Source organism: Halichoerus grypus, chromosome 3, assembly GCF_964656455.1.
Source record: "Halichoerus grypus chromosome 3, mHalGry1.hap1.1, whole genome shotgun sequence".
Taxonomy (NCBI): Eukaryota; Metazoa; Chordata; class Mammalia; order Carnivora; family Phocidae; genus Halichoerus; species Halichoerus grypus.
Genome location: NC_135714.1, coordinates 169,889,635 through 169,910,093, shown reverse-complemented (window position 1 = coordinate 169,910,093; position 20,459 = coordinate 169,889,635). Strand labels below are relative to the sequence as shown.

Here is a 20,459-nt window from a genome sequence, read left to right as displayed (position 1 = left end):
CGAAGGTAAATGTTATTTCTTACCTTCTCCGTCTATCTCCTTGAGTTTCATTTTTTTTAATCCTTTGTCCCCCACTCCAAATTGCTTACAGAGTTAGCACGGCATCAGTATGAGCTGGTCACCTTCTCTGCCAACCCAGACATGTGGGGCCTGGGAGATGAAAGAACGACTTGGGACAGGGGGATTTGGAAACGTCATCCGATGGCACAATCAGGTAGGGCCTCTGTGGAGTTGGGAAGAGCTAAGGGCGAGCAAGGGTCCGAGGTGGGGAAGACAGGTTCCCCTGGAATCACCTCTGCCCCACACTCTGCTGGGTGGGGGATGGGGCTCACCTTTGGCCAGGGGCTTCTTGGGAGAGAGTGAGAAGGTGGAACTGGGAAGGGGCTTCAGAGCTGCGGAGCTGACTCTAAGTGGTCTCCCAACTTTACTGACTATGCTCCCCAAATAAATAGTACAAATATTTTAAGTTTTTAGCCTCGGTTTTATGTATCTTAAATTAGTATCTGTGCTACCATGACACTATCATGTACTAATATATTACATGTTACAAAACATACAAAAATAGAAAAATTTAAAGGATGACCATAGTAAAATATATTTAAGTGTTTAAAAAGTTGCTTTAAAAATATTTTAAATATGTACTAATTGTGATACCTTCCCAGTATTGTTTGCAATACTGCACAGCGCAGGATATACAGATCCATATGAAAGTGAGAATTATCATTAAGGGTAGTGGATGAAAATCCATGTTTCAAAGAATTTTTATAATTTGGAATTATTTGGGCTGATTTCTTTTTAGATCTGATTAGATCCTCATTGTTTTTACTCCTGTGTCTGAAATGAGTTTCTCACAAGAGGAGTGTTAGTTCTTCCATATTCCTGTTTGCTTGTGCCGGTGTTACATGTACTGAAGTTCTCTGCAGGAATTTCTTTAGGCACTTGTCCATTTTATGAGAGCCATTTTATTGAAATTGGATAATACAATCCATAATCTACCTAAGCCGGGGCCCCTGTCCACCAGTGCCTGTGGAATCACAAGTGATATGTGCTCTTCTGAAAAATAATGTGAGGAGGGTGTCATAAAGCTAATATCAGAAAAGCTTAATTTCTTTTTAATTCTTTTGGATTCCAGTCTTGGGTAACCCTGGTGCACATACACCCAATTTGGAGACCACTGCTCTAGGGAACCCTCAGTCACCAAATAACTAAAGTTAGCTTTCTGACTCCAAAATCAGACCTGTGAAGTCCTCGAAGGAAGGCACCTGCTTTTTGATCAGGGGCTGCTGAGTGCTTTTATGGGCTGAAGGGATGGCAGATTGTGCCCCACTTCCTAGGAGCCCGCTGCAGAAGCCCGCGGGAGAGTCATCAAGCCTACTGGCCAGCCACATGAGAGCGTCATTCCAGACAGCCACCCTCCTTTATCAGTTGGAAGACATTCTAGGCCCTGCCCTGAGTCCTGTCAGCTCTGAGTAGATGGAATGACCCCTGGAGGAATGCGGGAGCCAGAGCTGGAGGGCGGTAATTCCCACGTTCAACCCGGAAGCCAGAATTCCAGCAAACGCTATGGCCAAGTGGGCCATAGAAACACAACTGGCTCAAATGTGTTCTGCTCTGAATATAACCATGGGCCTCGCATTACAACGTAAGAGCCAGATCATTCTATGGCCGCACTTAAACCTGGTCTGGGCTGCTTCTAGATAGGCCACAGCTTTTAGATTCTTGACTACAACATCTGTCTCGTAGCAGCTGAACTAGAGTTGTTTGGTTTCCCTCAAAAGGAGTTCTGTCCAGCTGTGCCATGTGTCTGTCCTCTCTAGCTCAAAATGGCCTCCGTCTGCTCTGTGAGTTTGGAAAGCTATTGTCAGATGGAATTTGTTCCTGGCTTTATAGATACAGGCCTGAAAAAATGTGTGTGTGTGTGTATAGGCTGGTCTTCTAGAATTACTACTTTCAAGTTCCTTCCCCTGTTCAAAACCCTTAATTTGTTTTTCATTTTTATTTTATCTTTTAATTGAAGTATAGTTGGCATACATTGTTATATTAGTTTTAGGTGTACAATGATTTGATGATTCTGTACATTATACATTGCTCACCGTGATATAATCACCATCTGTCCCCATACAGTGTTCTTATAGTATTATTGACTGTATTTCCAATGCTGTACTTTTCATCCCCCCATGACTTATTTATGTACTGAAAGTTTGTATCTCTTAATTCCTTCACCTGTTTCACCTATCCCCCAACTCTCTCCTTCTGGAAACCATCAGTTCTCTGTATTTATGAGTCTGTTTCTACTTTTTTTTTGTTTGTTCCTTCGTTTGTTTTGCTTAGATTCCACATGAAGTGAAATCATGTGACATTTTTTCCTCTAACTTATTTCACTTAGTATAATACCCTTTATGTGCATCCATGTTCGCCACAGATGGCACGATTTCATTCTTTCTTATGGCTGAGTAATATTCCATTGCATATATATATATCCCACATCTTCTTTATCCATTCATCTGTTGATGGACACTTAGGTTGCTTCTCTGTCTTGGTTGTTATAAATAATGCTGCAGTGAACATAGGGGTGCAGATATTAGTGTTGTCAAATTAGTGGTTTTGTTTTCTGTGATTAAGTACCCAGCAGTGGAATTACTGGATCATATGATAGTTCTGTTTTTAAGTTTTTGAGGAACCTCCATCCTGTTTTCCACAGTGGCTGCAGCAGTTTGCATTCCTACTAACAGTGCACAAGTCTTCCTCTTTCTTCACATCCTCGCCAACACCTGTTATTTCTTGTCTTTTTGATTCTAGCCATTCTGACAGGTATAAGATGATATCTCATTGTGGTTTTGATTTGCATTTCCCTGATGATGAGTGATGTTGAGCATCTTTTCATGTGTCCATTTTCCATTTGTATGTCTTTGAAAAAATGTCTGTTCAGGTCTTCTGCCCATTTTTTAACTGGATTATTAGGGTTTTTTTGGTGTTGAGTTGTTAAGTTGTTATATTTTGCATACTAACCCCTTATTGGATATATCATTTGCAAATATCTTCTCCCTAGGTTGCCTTTTCGTTTTGTTGATCATTGTTCTTTTTTTTTTTTCTTTATTTTTTAAAAGCCAAACTCCTCATTCTGCTGTTTGAGGCCTCTTAACAGTCTAGCCTTACCCTATCTTTCTAGCATTACCTCCGCTTGTTGGCTCCCAACAAGTTGGTTGGCTGAGCCTTCTCTGGGACAAGCCTCTCTCTCCTGGACAGCTTTACGTAATTCTGCCCATTCCTCCATGATCAGCTCTAGACCACTTCCTCAATAAACCTGCCATGGACTCCTTCATTCTATGGAAATTAGTTTTTCCATTGAATTCCCTCAGCTCCACTCATTTGGCATGCTTCATATACTGCCCTTTTGTCTGTGTATAAGAATGTGTCTTGTCAAGGCTCTAAGTTCCTGGTCAGCTAGGGCCCTGTCTGGCTTTGGCTTTCTTTCAGTTCCCCCATAGCAATTGTCTTTATATTATGCACGTGTTAGGTGCATAAAGTCATTCACTTTCTCTAAAGATCTTTTTTTTTTTTAAGATTTTATTTATTTATTCATGAGAGACAGAGAGAGAGAGAGGCAGAGGGAGAAGCAGGCTCCCAAGGAGCAGAGAGCCTGATGCGGGACTCGATCCCAGGACCCTGGGATTATGACCTGAGCCGAAGGCAGACGCTTAACCATCTGAGCCACCCAGGCGCCCCTCTAAAGATCTTTTTGGAAAAGGGAAAGAGCCATTAATCTGTCATTACAAATGTAAGCTCCCAACTATCATAAGTGTGACATGGAGAGGGGCCCACAGCAGTGATACCTTATACCAGGAGGTGGGATCAGTCAGGAGGTCGGGAGTGGGGGGTTGGGGGGAGAGGCTGCTTCAAGGAAGTGGCACTTAAGTAGAGACCTGAGTTATTGGTAGAAGTTAGCTGGGCTTAGCCGGGCTAAGAAAGTGGGAAGAGAGTTCCAGGAAGAGGGAGCAGCCTATTCAGAACCCCTGTGGTGGGGCAGGTCTTGGCAAGCAGGTGGGACAGAAAGGCCAGCAGGACCAGAAGGGAGGAAGCGGGGGAGCCAGGTGCAAGGGAGGCTGGAATGTAGAAAGTGACAGTGAGACCCTGCCAAGAGCTTTCGTTTTTATCTGAAGAGCAACAGGAAGCTGTTGGAAGGGGGTCCACTCTGACTGCAGGAAGAGTTTGGAAGGGGCCCAGGCAGTGATGTGCTGGGAAATCGGCTCCCCAAAGTAACATCCTGAGTAGTAGTGTTTACCAGTTTCCATGGGGTAACTACTCCCACCGTGGCTTGTTTCAAGCCATTGACAGTTTAATTAGCAGGTCTCACTGAATTCCCGAATATTTAACAATCCGCTCTCAGAAGAGCTGGTACCAGGACACCCTGTCACATAGGGAGACCAGTCATGAAGCTTTTGGAGATTGGACAGGTGAGAGATTGGACGGGGCTGAAGGTGGCTGGAGGTGGAGAGAAGTGGGCAGATCTAAGAGCTATTTAGGACTTAGTGGGGGAATAGAAGGTGAGGGCTGAGAGAGCAGGAGGAGTCAACTTCACAAATACTTAGTGAAACCTTGCTGATGAGCCTGGCTCAGTCCGGGAAGCTCTCCGTCACCCTCCTGGGTTGTTACTCGGGTGGGGAAAGCCTTAAGTCTGCTGTGGGTGCTTAGGAGGTTCTTCAGTTGATGTCCACGATCAGAACAGGAGTAGTGTATTCTTTGGTGGATGCACCAGTGTTCAGAGCCTCTTGAAGAAAGCTGGTGGGATAGGTGGTTTTGACAATTTAACTCCAGTCATGTAATGATTATACATATATCTATATACACATATAACGATTGTACTTTGCAACCATGTACGTTTCCTAATATTCCATATACTTTATCTTGTCTACAAAAGAGAGACTTTTTAGTTTATCACAAGAGCAATTGCATTAAAGAATCTAAGCCTTGGTATCCTCAGTCACATTTGTGATGCCCAGTAATCAGACCTATCATTTATCGAGAACCTACCATGTGCCATCAGTGGGCTAGGCATTTTACATGTTTTATCTCCAGCCTGCATAACCCTAAAAGGAAGAACTGTTACCTTTTTTTTTTTTTTTTTAAGTTTATTTAAGTAATCTCTACCCTCAAAGTGGGGCTCGAACTCACGATCCCGAGGTCAAGAGTCACACACTCCTCCAAGTAAGCCAGCCTATTATCTTTATTTATGTTTATCGCTGAGGCAATTGAAGCACAGAGAGGTTAGGTCATTTACCTAAAGAGGCTAAGCTAGTAAGTGAAGGAGCTGGAATCTGAACCTACATTGATTCAAATCCCAACTTCCTGCTTTCTCTACTGTGGCTTGTGGCTTTTCCATGGTGGGTGATCCAAGGTTATGGACACCTCTAGAACATTCTCAGGTCTCTTCAATCAGTCTAAACCATTTTGAAGCACTAAGGGAAAAACTCTCCTTTGGAGGACAGCATGCATAAATCTTTCTAAAACAAATATTTCTTAGTGAGTAAGGGCAGTGTACCAAATGCCCCTACCTCTGTTTCCCTGAGTTTTTGGAATCTGTTACCAAGCATGGGCCTTGGCAGTCCTTGCTGTGTCTGTACTCCATAAATCCTCAGCCCAAGGGTCAGCACAAACCATTTATCAGTACAGACTAGATAGGCTGATGTTTTCAATAAGACCTTTGTTAAATACAGAGGAAGAAGAAAAAGATGACTTGAGTGACCTCAGCCTGCAGCACCTTTTGGAAATAAGGGGGGAAAACCACAAGACTCCCAGTCACCCATACCTGGGTTCTAGTCCTGGCTCTGTTACTTGCCAGCTTCATGGCTTTGGGCCCAAACTTCCCCCATGGATTTTTGAGGATGCTAAGATATTGATCTCCTTGGCTCTCAGCATGTCTGGGCATGAAATAGAGCAGCTGCTTTCTGAAAGGATCTGGAAATGTCCCAGGGTGCCTTGCAAATATATTCTCTGTGCACTTTGCTGTGAAAGAGGCTGGGAATTGCTCTCTGGTTTCTCAAGGATGCCTTTTAGGATGACACGAGGTAATGTATGTACTGGCTATCATAAAGCTATAAAAGGTAAGGTGTTACTAATTATCTCTTCTACAAAGTAGTACTGACTTTGACTTGTTTCCTCACTGGACAAGAATAAGCTCACTTCAGCTTATGTGTGTGTTTTGGAAGTCTTAAAAGACTTCATTCAACTCACTAAGAATGTATTGAGCACCAACCCAAGCTCCATTAGGGGAAGAAAAGAAACGACCTTGTCCTCAGTGTGCTTATGCTCCAATTGAGGAGGTAAAATGAATACTTAGCAGTATATTAAATAGGTCCAAATATGGGCACCAAATTGTGTAGAACTATGAATGGCTGTGTCCTGTACCAGCAGTGCTCAATGCGTTATCCATATTCTCTTGTGAATGCTCAGGGGAGAGGGAAGGCTTCTTGAGGAAAGGGAACTTGAGCAGAATCTTGGAAGGAGACAGACTGTAGAGTCTGAAGAGAAGACAAATCAAATGGGTAGAGTAACATCTACACAAGGCCAGAGGAAGGAAATGATGCTACTGTAATTTGCTCAAGGCTCACTCTGTGTCAGACACTCCATCTCGTTTTGCCTGAGGGGTAGAGTCCTCTCCCTCTTATGGATAAAGACCCAGAAGCTAAACTAGTGGGCTCAGTGTCCCACATATACCAGGTGAAGGATGAAGGAGGTACACCCTGACTTCTTTCACCCCATAAGCCCCTGTGGGTGAGTTTGGAGGCCACTATGTCTGTTGGCTGTTTATACCAAAGGGAATGGGTTGAACTCAGAGCCTTCTCAGCATAGACTGGTCAGCGTGGTTGAGTCAGGGGTGAAAGCTGTAGCCAGACCCTGTACCTTTTGACTCTCAGACCTGAATTCTGTCCCTAGGATCTCTCTAGGCCTAGCTTTGCACTTCCTCTCTGAAGTGTTTATCTTGGAGGGCAGGGCCTGAGAAGGAATGAGCTGGTTATTACTAATTACCCCCTTTTACCACAGTGGCCTGTTGGATGGTTGCCACGGTAACAGGAGACAGGTTTCTGAGCCAAAGGTTTGAATGTACCTCTTGGCTTCCAGCGAGTTTCCCCTCCTCATGTAAAGAAGGCTAACTCTGGGAAGCTGGGTCAACTCCTGAGTAGACTGGCCTTCAGCTCACTTGTGCTGTCACACCTTTCAGTAGCTCTCAGCCATCTGAGGAGGTGCCCCCCGCCACTTTATACCACACCCCAGTTCCACACACCTTTTATGTTTTCATGTACAAAAGAATCACAGACTTGAGGGACCTTCATGATAAGCTGCATTAAGTATGGATTACACTGTTGGTACCTGTCTCCATTTTCTCAAAATACAAACCAGTTTTAAATTTTGTCCCACATGAGGTGTCCCTTAACAGAAGTTGGAGGCTGAGATGGTTTGGGCCAGGTCTGGGTTTCCACAGAACAGAGCTAAGATTCTAGGAAGTTCTAACCCAAATAAAGTCATCCGCTGCTCTTGGAGTTTCACTGCTAGTGAAGAACAAACTCCCCAGGGTTTCAAAACCAGTATTTTTAGTCTGTTTCTGAACTGTTTAACTGAATTTTGCTTTCTAGAGCAGGTATGTTTTTAGCAACAGAAAGTCATTCTGTTTGGGTTTCTGTTTCAAATGAAGTATTACTCATGGAAAACTGGAATGTTTTAGAATACTGCCTCAAGGGTCACTGTGTAAGAAAAGTTTAAGTGTGTCTGTATCTGTGTGAGACATTCCCAAGCCTAGGGAGTTAGGATTTCCCCTGCAACCGTAGGACTAAGCTGAGCTGTCCACAAACAGAAAGTGAGTTTTGATGTCTGTGCCCAGTTAGTCCACAATGTGTTTAGTATTCATATTGTGAAGTTCACTTTTTAGTTTGAATTAGGATACTGAGGCCAGTATCAAATCTTCAATCTTTAATATCAGTCTTCAATATCAAAATCTGTTTCTGGACTCTGGGTTGGGCCGGGTAACAGCTGTGTGTTAGATCCAGTGTTTGTGTTGAATAGAAGATTGCAATTATCTACGGTTATCCAATGTATAGATAGATTACCTAAAATATTTTCTAAATCACTTAATAAATCTACCTTTGGGGTTTGATTTATTTGTCATTTTTATGAAGGAAGCATACTGTCTGTGGTAGGCAGAATAATGGCCCCTCCCAAGATGTCTGCATCCTAACTCCTGAACCTGTGAATATCTTTAAAAAAAAAAGTGGAAGAGGGAGGCGGGAGAGTCAGTGTCGAAGTGATACAATGTGACAAGAGTCAACTGGTCCTTGCTGGCTTTGGGGATGAAGAGAGGGACCCTGAGCCAACGAATACAGGCAGCTTCTAGAAGCTGGAAAGGTCAAGGAAATTTATTCTCCCCTAAAGCTTCCAGAAAAGAACATGGCCCTGCTAACATCTTGATTTTATTTTTTTTATTTTATTTATTTATTTAAAAAAAAATTTTTTTTTAAAGAAAGATTTTATTTATTTATTTATTTGACAGAGGGAGAGAGACAGCGAGAGAGGGAACACAAGCAGGGGGAGTGGGAGAGGGAGAAGCAGGCCTCCCGCGGATCAGGGAGCCCGATGTGGGGCTCGATCCCAGGACCCCGGGATCACGACGTGAGCTGAAGGCAGACGCCCAACGACTGAGCCACCCAGGCACCCCTAACATCTTGATTTTAGCCCAGTGAGATCTGTACCAGATTTCTGACTCGAGAACTGAAGGAAATAAATTTGTGTTTTAAGCCACTAAGTTTGTGGCAATTTATTAGTAGCAGCAGTAAAAAAAAAACCAAAAAAACTAACTGTTCTGTGTATGGAAGTTAAAATAGGTGCAGATCTTTAAATATCTTGATTTAAGCTCTGAGTCATTCTGAGGTAACAGACCGTGGGTTGCAGTATCTGTTCTAAACTGTTACTTTTATCAGACTGTCCATTAAAACATTACCTGCTGAATGGACTCCCTTGGCACTGTTACCTCGTTTTACACTTGGCCCATCAGTTGTAGAACTGTGCATTCCAGTCTCAGTTTCCATGGAGATCCCACCTGACTGGAAACAAGCATCTCTAATGGCATGTCAGAGCTGCCATTGATGAAGTTACCATAGAACTGGGCTAAAATGTTTGAGTGTGAACACTCAGGGGAAGTGAAACCTGAAAGCAAATTTAAATCAGTTTGAGAACAGACAGGAATCGGGAAGTTCATGATGTAGAGGGTGTAACGTTTTGTGAGATCTAACAGTCTGTACATCAATTGAAGAAACAGTATTTTCACACGTTCCCTAACTCATGAAAAGTATTAGATGGATTTCTACTCGAGTTCACTTGTACAGCTGCACTAGTTGGTTCAATAGCAACAGGATTTATGATTTTTGAAAGAGATCAGCCCTTCTTCAGAGAGTGCCTCGGGATCTGGGCCAAAGATCGGGGTTCTAATAGCAATGTGTGAATGATCTGGCAGGACCTGATTATCCGTGCCTGCTACCACGGGCTGCACCCTCAGGAGTGTGTGTCCTTACAAAAATAGGCATGTGGCTACTGCATGGGTGGGCCTTGGAAACGTCATGCGAAGTGAAAGAAGCCATCACAGAAGACCACATAGCATGGGATTCCATTTGTGAAATGTTCAGAACAGGTGAATCTGTAAGGATAGGTGATTGCCCTTGCTCAAGGGGCTGGGGGAAGGGTGCCTGCTAATGAATATGGGGTTTCCTTGGGGGATGATGAACATGTTTTAAAATTGATGTGTGGTTTTGGTTGTATTATGCTGACCATACCCCACACCGTTACACGGCACACTTTAAAATGGATGAATTGGGTGGTATGTGAATTACATTTCAGTAGAGCTGTTAAAAAAAAAAAAGTAGGCATGTGAGGGAACTGCTTGACACACAGCTTGACCACAGCAATGTTGGGATCTGGTAGAAGCAACTTCTGAGAGTATCGTAGAGGTGTTGTCTCTGTTTTCTGGCACTGGTGCTGTAAGAGGCACAAGAGGCTTCTTTCTGAAGCTCATCTTTCTCGGAGGTCAGTTTTAGGGATTGGTCTAACAATCAGTGACTGTGGTTTTCTTAGACTACTTCCGCTCTTGTTTGGAGACTTCCATTTTTCCTTTTCTTACTGGGTGGGTCTGTGGTCCTGCAGGGATCACGGCCAGTTTGGTAGCTGTGTGCCCGCCATGCAGTTCCTGCTGCAAGACAGCGCGTGCGCATGGGGAGGTCCTGCCGCACTTCTCCAGGTGTCTGTTTCAAGATTTTATTTATTTATTTGAGAGAGAGAGAGGGAGAAAGATGTGTGAGCGGGGGGATGGGCTGAGGGGGAAGGAGAGGGAGAAGGAGGGAAAGAATCTTGAGCAGACTCCCAGCTGAGCCAAGAGCCCTGAGATCATAACCTGAGATGCCAGCCAGAGTCTGACCTTCAACCGACTGAGTCACCCAGGTGCCCCTCGACGTGTCTTGTTCAAGTCCCATTCAGCACCATATGAATTGCTACACTTACAAGAATGGGGATTCTTTTCAGGGTGCGTTTCCTAAAATGACAAAACTAAGAAAATGGTCTGTCAGGGCCTCTAGAATATCCTTCTTCAGTTGGGCGAGTAGTAGAATCTTGGTACCATTCTGCCATCTTTTCTCGCTGGAGGATTTGCTGAAAGCCTCCTGCAGGCGTGGCTCTTCCCTAGTACGTAGGGCTGTTGGGGAGGTCTTTCGTTGCTGCATGGACACACAATATACAGGTTGGTGGTATAAGTCAGCTTGCTCACTGGTGGCGGGCTCAGCTTTCAGGCCCCTGCCACTAGAGGCATGGCCAGGGGCACCCACTGTCCCTCAGCCATCCTGGAGGCCCCGTGGGCCTGAGGAGGTGGCAGCAGTGGCTCCCTGTGGTGGGCAGAGCACCCGAGGCCAGAGTCACTGTCCCTGCTGCTTCCAGCACTGTAGCCGTAGGGCTCATTCCTTTTAGTCTGTCCCCTGGGGCTCCTTGGTGCTGCCTAGAGTACCAAGGAAAAGGGATGAGTTAATCCTCAGGACCCAGGCAGGCAGTTAATTATTCACAAACGTCTTATTGATTGCCTTCCCTTCCATTCACAAAATCTCTCGGCCGAGGGCATTGTGCTAGTTACTACAGAAGAGGTTAAAGTGCTTGAAGATGGATAAGCCTGTAATCTAACCAAGAAAAGAAAATAAAGCTCTGACTCTACAGAAAATAAGTCTTTGGTAGGTGTGTGTGATGAAGTGGCCTGTTTGGAGAGCAGAGTAAGAGCCCCTTGAGGTGGGCTCCTGGAGCGCCTGTGCACCTACGCGAGCAAGAGCATAGACCAGAGAAGCCCGGGACTGGACAGGTGGTCTGATACAGCTGCAGCGGCAGATGCGCGGGCTGGGGGGGTGGGGTGGGGGGCTTCTCGGCAGAGTGGCTGGAAAGGCAGGGTGTTGCCAAGCTGCAGAGGATTTTAAATGCCAGGAGTACTTGTGTGACACGGGTCTGCTCTGCCCCCAGCAGTGTTATTGAACGCCTGCTGAAAGCTGGACACTGCTAGGTGCTAAGCTTCAGGAGAGCTCTGAAAGTTGGGTGTAGGCGTTCTTATTTTATAGATGAAGAAACTGAGTCAGACCAAGTGCTCTGCCCCAGGTCACAGAGCTAGGAAATGCTAAATTGAATCATCCTCTGTGTTCCAGCTGCTGTGCTAGGTTTGCTCTCTCTGTGGAGAGACGAAACTCTTGCATGAAATATGAAGGCAGTGTGTCATTAACTGTTAGGTTGAGTCACATGCAAGTGCCATGGGCGTGGGTCAAAATGGTCAATACCAGCAATGTCCTATGGTTCTATCTAGCAGTTGGGGCTCAGAGAAGTGAGAAAGCTCTTCGGCAGGAATGGTGAGCAGAGGTTTCATGGAGGAGGTGGGAATTGAACAAGACCTTGGTGTAGACTCTGAGTGGCTAGAAGTGAGAAAGGCAAGAGGTGGAGGTGTGGAGGCCAGCCTGACAGGCTGGCAAGTGACTTGGGGACATCTATCAGAGGACACATATGTGGGCCTCAGGATCCCAGAGGTCCCGCGGTCCATGCTCCGGGCCCTAAGGAGACAATTCATATTTGACCCATGGCTTTCTCGGTGGGTTTGGTTGTGAGTTCTGCTCCTCTTGTCCCTGTGCGTGCTCTCTCTGTAGGAAACAGGTGAGCAGATTGCCATCAAGCAGTGCCGGCAGGAGCTCAGCCCCCGGAATCGAGAGCGGTGGTGCCTGGAGATCCAGATCATGAGAAGGTGAGGGCCGCACACACCAAGCCAAGACAGGGCTGTCATTGCAGGGGGGACGAGGAGAACGCAGCAGTGCGGGGCTGTGGGGCATTGCAATGAAATCTGGAGGGAGCCCTCTGAGCTTCGGGATCTGGAACAACAGCCCCCCCTGCTGCATCTGGAAAAGAGAGTCATAAATCTCAGTCCCTCAGTCAGGATAACAGATGACTTCTAGAGGAGTGGCCCTTAGTGTCCAACTCTGGGCTTTCTGCTTTATTTCTTATATTAAATAATTTAAGATAGCCATCACAGTGACTTGTCCTTTGTCACAGCAGAGATCCTTTTTTTTCCCTCCTATATTTCCGATTCCAAGATGGTATGTGCCTCTCCACTGCTGTAAACCGATCGAAGATACTTATTCCTCCAGTGTGGAGACAGGGACTGTGAGGCCCTGCATGGGTGCTGTCCTCCCAGGTAGTGAGGGGTTTAAGTAAGCATTTAGGTAAACTAGCAACCTGGTTGTTTTGCAAGACCTCAAACAGGTGCTCCCTCCGTGAACCTCTTAAAACACACACCCACATACACACACGTACACACAGCCCCCCCCCAATCCCTGCTTGAATGGCCTGAGATTGGAAGTCCCTCTACTTTTTCTGCTTTTACAAGCAGTTTCAAAGTACAGTGAGGACTTGATTTGGGCACTCTAAAGAAAATTAAGTTGCACATGAGGCACTCACAGTCCTTGAGCTCATGGTGCTGAAAGTAGAGCTGGGTGGATGCTAACTGACCCGGCACCGAGGTAAGTAGCCCGTGCCTGACCTCTGTCCTCCTGTTTATGCCGGAGGGCCCTCGGCTTGTCTGGGCCTTCGTTGTAAAACGTAAAATGGACGGGGGGGAGTGGGTTTGAGCTAGATCCTGGGTTTTTCCCTCATTGCTGTCTCCTTCCTAGGCTGAACCACCCCAATGTGGTGGCTGCCCGGGACGTCCCCGAGGGGATGCAGAACTTGGCTCCCAATGACTTGCCCCTGCTGGCCATGGAGTACTGCCAGGGAGGAGATCTCCGAAAGGTGAGGCTTCCAGGGTGGCGGGGCGCAGCCTGTCTGAGCAGGGAGCAGTGGGGACACCGTTCGCCCCTTTCCTCACCGGGAAGCTCGGGCAGCAGTGGTGACTTCAGTGGGCTTGCTTTTCCTTCTCAGATCCCCCTCTTCCATGCTCAGGGTGGGGCGACATGCGTGATGTGAATCAAGAGACTGAATCAGAAGCTCTTACCGGAAAGCCAGGGAGGGGCTTGCTGTATGTATGTCCTGCACGGTGATTACTAAAATGACAAGAAAAAGTCACCAGGTTTTGAGGACGGGGAAAGACTGGACCAGTTCCAAAACAAACTTTCCTTCCCTGGGCATGTTAGGGCCACCGGCTGTCCTTCAGCATCTGAGTCACCGCTGTCCTTATTAGGAGGGCTTTTGTCCCCCAGATGTGGCAGCACTGCAGACAGGGTCACAGAGTGGAGCAGGAAGGGAGCTGGCTTAGTAATCAGGGAACTGGGCTGATGTTCCAGAGCCACCACTGACTCACCATCTGGGCATTTGTCCCTCTAGTGCATTCACTTCTCCTTACTAGAGCGTGTACTTCAGGGTGGGTGATGTCAGCCCTCCCTTGTCTTGGGGACGGTCGTGTCTGGCCCCTTCCCCAGTGTTATCCGAAACAGGATCATACAACCTGCTTTTATACTTGGCCTTGTTTGATTTTCAGCATCCCTGTGATGCTGGTACAACACGATTCCCACATGAAGGATGTAGATCATGGCCCAGGATGGTGAGGTGGATTCCAGGCCTCACACAGCTACAGTGGCAGAGCTTGGGTCACAGCCCATGGGAAGCCAACTGCAGGCCACCTCTCCATCTAGGACACTGAAGAATGCCACATGGTATGAGGCAAAATAAAAGTTGTCTCTGGACAACTAAGTTGTTTTTGTATTGAAAAAGAGGTTGCTCTGTTAGTGCTCATCTCCCTGAACTCTTCCCTCTAGAAGAAGGGTCACGATATTTTGGGGGGGGGCGGGGAGGCAGGATACCCCAGCATTTCTCTGTTTGGCAGTTTCCTGGACCCAGCATCATGTGCTGTTTCCATTACTTTTTTTGGCCCCTTCCGTCTTCTCTTTGTAAAGGAAACTTTGCACAAGGGTTGATCTGCCTGAGTGGCTTTCTCCTGCCGTGGGAGATAGGCGGGTCAGGGAGTGGGGCAGCAGGATGTGAACAGTCATTGGCACGACCTACAAGCTGGGCACTGATAATGGATGAGAAATGGGGAACTTGATAATGCTTCAGTCTTCCTCTTTATTTTCCTAACCTTTGACAATCATCTGATTACTAAATGCAGTTATTTAAAATGGGAGCTAGAGTCATGTTGTTGCAGTTGAGTGAGTGGTTCTTAGAGGGCAGCGTGGGAGTTGGTGGGCTGTGACCTGATTACGGAGGGCTCAGAAGCCCGGCAGAGAACTTGAGACTTGATCATGCTGGCCGCGAAGAGCCAGTCAGCCAGGGAAGAAGATGACGCAAACTGCAGCGTGATTGACCTCGCATGGGGCACAAGATGATCTGGGGGAGGCGGGCAGCCCTTGCACTGTAATGGGCCTTTGTCCGTGGGGTCCCCCCACAGGAGGTGGGCAGTGCAGGGAGGGCGCCGCTGCCCAGAGCACCTGAGACCTCTGTTCTCTCTGTGCTCCAAATGAGGTAGCCTGTCTTTCCCTCCTCTCAAGAGTTCAAAGCCTACTCCCCTACGCACCGAGAGACCAGCTTGGCCAGCACGTGAGCAAATGTAGAAGCCAAAACTGATTGAGTGAAGTCTGTATGCCCAGCTCAGGAAACGGGCTCTTCGATGTTCTTGGATATAAATATTAGTTAATGACTATAACCCTCAGCTGGGAAGTTATTTTCTCCATTGTTTTCATTTGAGGCCAGCCGCCAGCCGCATATTGAGCCAGGGCCAGGAGGGCAGAGAGGGCAAGTGTTTGAGCTCAGGCCTCAGCTAGACACGGCTTCATATTCCAGGGCTGTGCTGGAATGGCTGTGTGAGCAGACCTCACGGAACCTCTCCAGTCTCAGGCTCCTCGCCTGTGAGGTGCAAATTCCGACAGTATTTCTCTTGGTGGCAGTGGGGGGATGGATGAAATGAGACAACGTAGGTAGAGCTTCACTGAGCTAAACCGTGTAGAGGTTTGCCGGGTCCCAGGCTCATTAAATATTCCCCACTACCATCATCACCCCACTGGCCACGTTGGGGAAGCGGTCAGAGCGTGGTGTGCAGCGAGTGCCTTCCACCCTGCCCTCTTTGGGACACAGGAGCAGTGGTCCCACTGTGGTGGAGCGTGGCCTCTGGCCTGCCTCCCTCAGAACTGCGGCTCAGGTGAGCCTGAAAAGCCCTCCTCTCAGAATGACTCAGACACCTCACCTGTGAGTATGTGAGCTCTTCTGGGAGTTCTCACTGTTGCTTCCTCCTTCCCTGCCCAGGCCACCTGTTAGCCCACATCCCCAAAGCCCGGGGCTGGGGTGAGCACTCAGATGACTGCAGCTGGGAAAACACACTGTGGGCTGGTCGGTGGTCGGGGACCGCTCCCTCTGATGCTGCTTCTCACCTTCTTGACAGTACCTGAACCAGTTTGAGAACTGCTGTGGCCTGCGGGAAGGAGCCATCCTCACCTTGCTCAGTGACATTGGTAAATCCCAGCCCTGGAAGTCAGGCTGTGCCCTCCGGGGCGAGTCTGTGCTGCGCCTGTGCGTCCTGGCGGAGCGCAGAGGGGAGCTATTTTGGTCCTCCGTTCCCTCCAGAGGGTGGGGTTGCGGGGGCACAGACAGAGTGGGGAGGTCAGCAGGGGACTAGTCAGGCAGGTGCTGAACTCAAATAGATTTCTCTTCCTTCCGGACTAGGTCATGAAGTGAATTGTGGTGTATATAGAATAACAGATTTCCTTCCCATTAAAAAGCTCCACTCCCTACTTTCCTGGAATGGCCAGCAATGGAATGGGTTGTCATTTGAATGAATTTCATCCCTTGGCAACTAATTTTTCCACTTCTACATTGGCAGTTCTTTTGCCAATTATAGGCATAGGAAAAACTGCTCCCACTTAATCCTTTGGTGCTCTTACTGTCCTCGGACTTGGACGAGGGTGTCTGCCACTGTCTCTGAGAAGGTCAGGGAAAAGAGTGACCTCAGGTCACAGAGCTCAGATGCAGTCTTCTGGAACCTGCTGCCTGCTCTGGAGGGAACGTGGATGGGGGTCTCCGCAGGTTAGCACATGGCTCCAGCCTTCAGACGTGAGAGAGGGCCTGATCCAAGCCTCTTTTTTTTTTTTTTTTTTAATCTCCGAGGTTGTTGGTACAAGTTGATTAAAGTTTAAAGTTATCCAGAGCTTATCACTGAGTGTTTGCCCCCAGACGTGGGCACTGATACAGTTTTCATCCCTCTCCCTTGCGAGCTCTTTGAAGCTGCATGTTTTTTTCTTTTTGTTTGCTCAAACCTTTTTTTTTTTTTTTTTAGAAAAATGTCAAGTGTATAGAAAAGTTGAAAGAGTAGTACAGTGAAACCCACATACCTTTCAACTGGGTTCACCAGTCATTACCATTTTGCCACATTTGTAAACCTGTGTTTTCTAACTTTTGTCCTGAAGGATACGTGGGCCTCCAGTCTCTAAAACGCTTTGCCTCGTAGGTATGGGTCCACCTCTACCTTACCCTGCGCCACTTTTCATAGAGGGTGGGCAAGAAGGAAATGAAGGCAGGGAGAGCCCCAGCAATGACATCAAGTTAGGATCCAAACAATCTGACACAGAAAATTCCATCTCCTTCTCTGTTTCCCATGTCTTTGTCCTTTGGATGGAGTTCACCGTGAGGACAAGTTGACATTGCACTAGTTTTACCTGACTTGAATGGTGTCCACCACCGGCCAGGCTGATTCCTTCATGAGTTGGCCTGTGTGGGTCTGCCGGAAGGGCCCTCTTTGTTTGCCTGGAGGATCTAGTCCATAGGTTAAGAGTCCCACCTGTTTTCCTGACACTTACTTTGCCACATGGCTCGCCAAGCCAAGTTTTGCTTAGACAATACTTGTCTTGTTACCCCAGTGACTAGATTACTCATTTATTCTATGTTGAGTTCCGTTAAAGGCAGGTTAGTAGGTTGGGAATATTCTTTTGCTCTTCATGGGAAACTTATTTTATTTCTCTCTGGTTAGAGCTTTAAGTCATTTTTTAAAACGTTATTCTCTCAGATATTTTTCTTTCACTGATGAGATTATTTGTGCATTCAGCAAATAGTTATTAAGAAAGTCTTTATTGGCTGGAGTACACAGAACATTCTACTTCCTCATATAACTTTTACTTCCTCAAGTGATTCTGTAGTGATATTAATAGTGCCTCTGCTGGTTGTGTCTTCTTTGGACTGGGCATATTTTGTATCCGGTTACCATTGACTGGTGTGACAGCCGTCATATTATGTATTGAAGTTGTAGGTGTGTGTTTAAGTCCCACGTAAGTCAGAATTATGAATGCCGGTAAGCGCCCAAGTGCGTATGTAGTTCAAGCTCTCCTACAGGTGGAGGAACATTCAAATTCTTTAGGTCACTCATTCCCTCTCTTTCCTCTTCATGACCCTAAATGGGAAATAATGAGGCTTTGAAGTACTAATGCACTAGAATTAAATTCTTGAAGGCAGAGACTTGAGTCATTGCTGTATCTCCAGCATCTGCAGTAGTGGTATCTTATGTAGCAGCTTCTCTGTAAATATCTGTCAAGTGAATGACCTAAACCCCAAAGGAAATTAAAATAAGTAAGGGCCTGCTTAAAAAAAAAAAAAAGTTCATAGATAATAAACAGTCCCAGGTCAAATGCCCATTCCTCCGCTTATTGGCATTGTGATTTTAGGCATGTTACCTAGTTTTTAAGAACATCTGTTTTCTTAGCTGTAGAATGGGACTAATCACTTGCCTCCTTAGAACTGTTACGAGCATCAAACGAGGTGCTGTACCGACAGCTGCCCGCACAGTGTCTCGTGCCCCTAGCATCGTGTGCCGCTGGCACATGTTTGTTCCATTCTCAGTTCCTTCCCCCTCTGGATTTGGATTAATAGCATCCCTTTTGAAAAACCTCAGTCACCCTGATTTGGGATCTGGTAAGCCAGGCTGCTGGTTCCCTTGTTGAAACTTCCCTTCCTGGAAATGGTTACCTTGCAGACCTGTTCCTGCGTCAGTCACTTTTCGGAGGCAGTCACATCCCCTGGTATTGTGGTTGTGGAGGTTGTTGATAAGCTTGTATTTTACTTTCATTCCCATTTCTGATTTGTGTACAAGATTTATCACATTTATTTCTTTTGCAAGGATCTCCCCACTGAGAGTTCAAAAGCTTTTCTTGGAGCTCATCTAACATAACTCTTTTGTATTCTGAAACATTTCCTGAGCATATTTTGTTCCAGTTTGTTCCAAGTGCTGGCCTCATGTTTCCTTTGTTGGAGTTGCCACTGCTGTTCTCTGCTGAGTCGACTTCAGATAAGGGGCAGAGCCACACCCTTGACCACGGGGTCCAGAATTCATCATCTTCTCTTCTGGATTAAACCTGTTTTAACGTAAAACCTCTTCTGCGCCACTAACCTTACAGAGATGCCCACTCAGAGCAGCATCAAGATAATAGAAAAGATTTTTCCAATGAACTTTATATTGGCCAAGAAGATACTACAGAGTACACATGAGAAAATGAGCAGTTGCCTGGGGAGCATGTGCCAGGACATGCTAGACATAGTAGACAAATTCTTTTTTTTTTTTTTTAAGATTTTATTTATTTATTTGAGAGAGCGCACGAGTGAGCATGAGTGGTGGCGGGGGGTGGGGGGGGTTGGCGTGGGCAGAAGGAGAGGGAGAAGCAGACTTCCCGCCAAGCAGGGAGCCCGATGTGGCCTGAGCAGCATGACCTGAGGTGAAGGCAGATGCTTAACTGACTGAGCCACCCAGGCATCCCTAGACAAATTCTCTTATGCTGGTAAAAGATCAGGAGACAGGTACAGATGCAGCCGGAAATGATCTAGATTTCCAAGTAACCCTAAAATAGCTCAAGGAAGTTACATCTAAGTGGACTCTATTTAAACAGTCTTGCTCATTATCCTTTGGAAAATATTGGAGTGTGTTTCCTTTTGCCAGCAGAGGTACAAACTCCCGAGACAAGGTTGAGGGACAGATGGACACATGCCCATGTCTCCACCGTCTGATGGGGACCTGCCTGTGCCTTGGCCAGCTGGGTGGTCCCAGTTGTGTGATCTCATGGCCTTATTGGGTCTTCAGTCTGAGTCGATCTTCCTTGATTCTCCGGATCGCCAGTTCACTGTGGGGACTGACCATCTTGTCCTCTGAACCTTCAGGAACCCCACTCCCCATCTCATCTGTGCTGCATTCTCAGAGTCACCATCTCTGTTCCTGTTGGAGCTCCTCCTCTCAAGCAGCAGTACGTCAACATTAAAAAGCAGAGAGGGTTTCAAAGAGAATACAGGGCTTTAGGGAAAAGAACTTCATTCTGTGAATCAGAAAATTGGCCTATTTAGTGTTTCTCTCTAATTGTGGATTTATAATACAGGAGGATTACCTGATCTCAGAAATTCAGATCATTGGTATATAAAGTATGTTGGAAAGCATAAGTGAACTTTGTAATAATAGAAGACAACTGGCTTTCGGTCCTGGCTTCTCCATGTTCCCAGCTCTGTCACCTTGGGCAAGGACCTGTTGGTCTGTTTATCTTTTCATTTCTTCTCTATGGAAAACTGTGGTAACTTTCTGGGCCTACATGTCCTCAACTTTAAAATGAAGGGGTTGAGCTAGGTGGTCTCTAAGGTCCCTTCTAACTAAATATTTCATTTTTATTATTCAGGGGGCTGGTTTTCAGAATGGGCACTCCAGAATGTCTTTGACACCCTCTCCACTGTCCCAGCCTGACCGCGTGCCTGGTGTCTCTCACCTCTCCCCTAATGTGTCATCTTCCCCCAGAGTTTTGTCTAGATGCTTTCTGTTCATTCCTGCTCCATCCCCTTTGTCCTTGTCTGCACCTGGGCTGACTGCCCACTGCTTTCCAGTATTCTGTTTGCCAGGCTGTTCTCAGGACATCTTTATCAACCATATTCTCTCCAAAGTCTGTGTATTCAACCCTGAGCTCTGTCGTCAA

The 20,459-nt window shown here is 46.5% G+C and overlaps 1 protein-coding gene across 5 annotated transcripts in view; it reads left to right on the top strand.

Moving 5' to 3' along the window:
• IKBKB (inhibitor of nuclear factor kappa B kinase subunit beta) overlaps positions 1-20,459 on the top strand; it is a 59,260-nt gene that overhangs the window by 715 nt on the left and 38,086 nt on the right. For 2 of the 5 annotated variants that reach the window (XM_036102303.2, XM_036102301.2), the window contains exons 2-5: positions 92-214; positions 12,201-12,295; positions 13,218-13,335; positions 15,914-15,983. In XM_036102303.2, coding sequence (XP_035958196.1) covers positions 110-214; positions 12,201-12,295; positions 13,218-13,335; positions 15,914-15,983 — 388 coding nt within the window. In that variant the 5' untranslated portion in view covers positions 92-109. Of the gene's footprint in view, positions 1-91; positions 215-12,200; positions 12,296-13,215; positions 13,336-14,020; positions 14,196-15,913; positions 15,984-20,459 lie in introns of those variants that run through there. The other 3 variants (XM_078069573.1, XM_078069572.1, XM_078069574.1) reach the window with 2 other exon arrangements.